We start from the raw sequence: 4,987 nt of genomic DNA on the forward strand, positions 1-4,987 counted from the left end.
GGGGTTGGGAAATCATTTGGTGAGTAGTGAAGGTTCCTCAGTGAGAGTGTTTTACAAAGTGTGGTAGTACAGTCTGCCAAAGTAAGGTTTTGTAGCTTAAAAATTCTATAAGCATCAAATTTGTACTTGAAGTAGAGAAAAACTGGGCGAGGGATATAAGAGTACAGAGCTACCACTTGAATAAATGCTCCCATAACACTTTAACTTGAGTGGTTATCTTTTATTGTAATGTTTTGCTTAGTAATCCTCTCAGTTAGACTATATCCCATAGAGGACAGGATTGGACCATAGAAATAATTACCATACACGTTGCTGTTGTCAAAGACATGACAGATGTGGGGATTTTTTATCTGACCTAGAAACCAAAGAAACCTTCTAGAATCTTTATTTACTGGCATTGTGTTTCTTTGCTGTAGATTAAGAACAGTTTTAAGAATAATTATGAGAAAACTATAAAGCAGTATAACTCTACGGGAGATTATAGAAGTGATGCCGTAGACAAGATTCAAAATACGGTAAGTAGTCATAGGTGGTGGCTTCTCAAGAGGGGAACACATTTCTTATCCCCTTAGAGAAGAGGAATAGGCCCCTGGCTACTAGATGTTATCCACTTGTATGATCTTCTCATTACAATCTTAGATCAGGAGAAAATATGTCCCTGGAAAGAAGTGTGGGATGATACTAAGTGATAGATCTCCATTTTCTCCTAATCATTGTCCTCACATCACAGACCAAGTACTGTTAGTACCAACTACAGCAGGAAAGTAAGCCCAGTGCAAAAATGTTACATTTGGTATTAGGGGGAAAAAGGTGCTAATCTGTTGAATTATAATGCCGATTGAGGACAGCCACTTAAAAATATTAGGATATGGATCACTAAGTATAATATTGTTTTGACTACAAATTGCACTCTAAAATGATAGGTTAAATGTTTGACTACAAAGTTATGATGTAAACTATAAATGGTTTTTTTTTTTTCAGTTGCATTGTTTTGGTCTCACCGACTATAGAGATTGGAAGGATACTAATTATTACTCAGAAAAAGGATTTCCCAAGAGTTGCTGCAAACTTGAAAATTGTTCTCCACAGAGAGATGCTGATAAAGTAAACAATGAAGTAAGGAGTCTTTACAATATTTTTATTTGAAAATATTAACTGAATACAGAGTTGACTCCATCTTTAATTTTTAGTCACAATAAATATAATCAGAAATAGGACAACTATTAGTCTCATTGAGTAAATGAGGAAACTGAAGCTCAGACAATTTGACTTGAGTTCAGACCACGAGCAAATAACACTTTTAAATGCCTAATCCAAGAGGTGGAACTTCTGCTCTTCAAACTTCTGTCGAGAGCATTGTGCTTGAGAGGAGATAAGATTTGTTATATAAAAGAGTAAATTTTAATAAAAATGATAATCAAAGGCTGTGGTAGCTAAAGCTCCTCTCTTGGCAGAAGTGTTCCTTATTGCTTGTGCTGTACTTAATATTTTTTTCCCCTGCTCCCATTAGGGTTGTTTTATAAAGGTGATGACCATTATAGAGTCAGAAATGGGAGTGGTTGCGGGAATTTCCTTTGGAGTTTCTTGCTTCCAGGTAAGTCCTTGTAGTTAGGAATATTTCATCACTCTTGTTAGGTGTAAACTAGAAGTTATCCGCTGTGAAGGCGTCAGGGCACTTCCATAGAAGTCACGTTTTCACAGAGTCTCAGTTTCTCATCACAGTATTGAACTACTTTTATTTTGTATTAGAAACTTATGTAGTCAGTTATTTGCATTTGGGTCTTAAATAGACCGAATAAATAAAACAATAGCTTTGTTTTATTTTGGAGGGATATTTTGCTATTTTCATTCCAGTTTTTGATGCCTTGGATCTTCTGTTTTCCTGCACTGTTTTCCACAATTAGAATTCTCTAAATTTTATTCCTGATTTACCAGCTCTTTTGACCCCATAGCCTGTCATGCCTTGAAACTACAAAAAGCAAGACTTAGAATTAACTCCTAGTAGTACATACCTGGCACCCTTTTGGGAATGGCAGCTTTCCAGCATCATAGTTTATTAACTAAACAAAAACATCAGATAGATGAGAACAGTGTTTTTCGGTGTAGTCAAGATTCTACAATGTGATTCATATTTTTCTTTCCTGGGCTGCAACTGCCTGATTAGTTGCATGTAAGGTCTGACTTAAAAAATTTAGATCATATGACTCCACATTCAATATGTGCCTGTTATGTTGGGTACCGGCTGTGTTGTGGTTTTAAACAATTTTTTTAGGGGATGGGAGTTTTTCCTATATTAAACATCGTGGAGACAAAACTGAAAGAATCAATACACTTGGTTTTGGAAGCCTAATCTTAACGCATTTCTAAAGCAGCTGGTGTAACTGTGTCTCAATCTGCATTAATAGAATAACCACTAGCACGTTTGAAAGGTTCTAATTTGGGACCGGCTCAGTTGGTTAAGCGTCCAATTTCAGCTCAGATCATGATCTCATGGTTCATGAGTTTAAGCCCTGTGTTGGGCTTCGTGCTGATAGCTCAGAGGCTGGAGCCTGCTTCAGATTCTGTGTCTCTCTGTCTCTCTGCCCTTCCCCTGTTAATGCTCTGTCTCTCTCTCCAAAAATGAATAAACATTTAAAAAAAGAAAGGGTCTAGTTAAATAAAATAAAAAATTTAACACCTCATTTAGCCTAGCCCTCTTTGAAGTGCTCAAAAGCCACCTGTGTGTGGCTAGTGGTTAGCTTATGGCACAGCCTTCACAGATGGAGATTTTATGTGATGAGATGCTTATGCTAAACCATATCCTTTTTGTTCTGATAGCTGATAAGTTATCTGTTAAGTTTCCCCAAAACTTAATGACATTTAGGACTTTTGTCAGTGACTGTTGTGAAATTCCAGGTCATAGTAGTAGTAAAACTTCCCTTATATTCTTTGAATGTGATTTAGATGCTGCCGAGTATCAAACACAGCTGTTGAGAAAAACTTCAGGAAATTATTAGTGAATTAGAAGAGAAAGGAAAATAAACCTATATCCTGAGGTCTTTAAACTCGTGTGTGTGTGTGTGTGTGTGTGTGTGTGTGTGTGTGTTTAATTTTGTTCTTATTTTGTTTTTAGCTGATTGGAATCTTTCTAGCCTACTGCCTCTCTAGGGCCATAACAAATAACCAGTATGAGATAGTGTAATCAGCAAATCATGGGCTTACTCCTCTCCAACTTTAAGGTATGTTCATTTTAGTTCTCAGCTCTGTCTTGGTGTTTCCTTCAGCCTGCTCGTGTGATGGATGTACTGAGTTTGCCAAAGTCTTGTTGAGTGGTGCATTCAAGTCTTGTTGGTACTGTGTTAGCCCTACATAGGCAGGTCAGGTCTCTAAATACAAGGCATGGCCACAAAGGGCAGAAGAGCTTTTGGGAGTTTACCTACACATCAATCTAAGGAACCTAAGTGGTCCCCTTTCTGACAAATTTGTACCTACACAGAAAAGAAATGAAGAATCCCAGTTATGACCTTAGTTGTGAGGTTCCCTGGCAAGTACACTCTGCTCTTGACCCAATATTGGCATTTTCCCTGGTCTTTTATCGAGTTTTCATTTATCACACTTCCCTGGTGAACTATTCTTAGAGCTATAAACAGACCTAGCCCAACTTAGAACCCGATTAGGGGGAAATATGTGTTTCAATAACTTCAGTATTTGAATGGTAAACCATGAGAACTGTTTCTGGCTGAATTAATCCCCTAAGGTGTCCTTCACATTTTAATTGAACCACTGACTGGGAACACATGAAGGTCTTCATTAGCAGAGTAGATACTAACAAGTGCAAGTGAATACAGATATTGAAATTTGGGTGACAAGTAAATTAACTTTTTTTCTTTAATTTTAGGACATTTACATTCCCTCCTGTGAACTATGAGATTGCCTGGATGGAAGACAGTTTAACACTTCTTACCAAATAGACCAAAAAATTACATCAATAGGCTGATTCAGTCAAGACATTTGTTCAATATAGGTTCACCTTCTGGCCCATTCATGTTAGATCATTGAAACCCCTGTATCACTGTGAAACACTGGAAGAGCTAGTAAATTGTAAATGAACTAATGTTGTGTTCCTCTTGACTTTTATTTTGCTCAATGTGGGGCCATTTATTTATTTTTAGAGAGAGAGAACAGGGAAGGGGCAGGGGGGGAGAGAATCTTAAGCAGGCTCCAGAGCCTGCCTTAGAGCTTAATCTTACTGACTGTGACATCATGACCTGAACCTAAATCAAGAGTCGTATGCTTACGACATGGCATAGAAGAGCTAGGTTCTACCAACGAATGTGTAAAGAAACAAAACCAAGGGACCCAGGCGCCTCACAATGTGGGGCTTTTGAAAGATGCTGTGAATTTTTTTTTGATGTAGCATTAGAGTGACCCATCTGAATTTGCTTACTGATGTAGTGTGATAGAAAATTGACCCTTCTGAACTGGCCACTTCCCAGACAAGTTTAAATTATTGTACAACTTGTATCAAGTTAAAATATTTTCATTAATCTCTATTTTGCTGATGGAGAGTCACACTGTATAATTTAATTCTGGCCAATATTTGGATAGTACTCAGCATCAGAGTTGCCAGATGCTGGGAATCGTCTCCAACCTGAGGCATTCAAGACTAAAAGCACTACCAAATGTTATGTTACACTTCACATTTCTTTGCCTCCAAATTAAGGTGTTTATACTGATGTCTTTATATTTCCCCCTACTGTTTGAAAGGTTCTAATTATTAATGGTGTTGGAATTACTATATTTTCCTTAGGAATTTAAAGCAATTCATCTTTATTAGCTTTAGCTGGTATTTTTCAGGTTGATATGACTTAATTGTCAACATTATGGTCACCTTTCATAGTCTTAGTTTCAGTTTGTGCCTTTGGCTAAATATAAATCTTTTACACAATAAATATTATTTTCCTCTACAACCATCATTTTTAAATTAACTTTTTAAAAATCTCCCGGG

General features: G+C 37.0%; 1 protein-coding gene across 1 annotated transcript; it reads left to right on the top strand.

Moving 5' to 3' along the window:
- The first annotated feature begins 326 nt into the window (after positions 1 to 326).
- TSPAN6 (tetraspanin 6) lies at positions 327 to 4,093 on the top strand. Its single transcript, XM_077747810.1, has 6 exons — positions 327 to 335; positions 417 to 515; positions 982 to 1,116; positions 1,511 to 1,594; positions 3,113 to 3,218; positions 3,878 to 4,093. The coding sequence occupies exons 1-5, from the start codon at positions 327 to 329 to the stop codon at positions 3,179 to 3,181; spliced, it is 396 nt and encodes a 131-aa protein (XP_077603936.1). The 3' UTR covers positions 3,182 to 3,218; positions 3,878 to 4,093.
- The last annotated feature ends 894 nt before the right edge of the window (positions 4,094 to 4,987 follow it).

Source organism: Crocuta crocuta, unplaced genomic scaffold (genome assembly GCF_008692635.1).
Source record: "Crocuta crocuta isolate KB4526 unplaced genomic scaffold, BGI_CrCroc_1.0 scaffold365, whole genome shotgun sequence".
Classification (NCBI taxonomy): domain Eukaryota; kingdom Metazoa; phylum Chordata; class Mammalia; order Carnivora; family Hyaenidae; genus Crocuta; species Crocuta crocuta.

Bases quoted from the DNA above. Each gene is read 5' to 3' on its own strand.
- TSPAN6 (XM_077747810.1), top strand. The intron at 516-981 runs GTAAGTAGTCAT...TTTTTTTTTCAG, and splicing joins TAGACAAGATTCAAAATACG to TTGCATTGTTTTGGTCTCAC. The intron at 1,117-1,510 runs GTAAGGAGTCTT...TGCTCCCATTAG, and splicing joins CTGATAAAGTAAACAATGAA to GGTTGTTTTATAAAGGTGAT.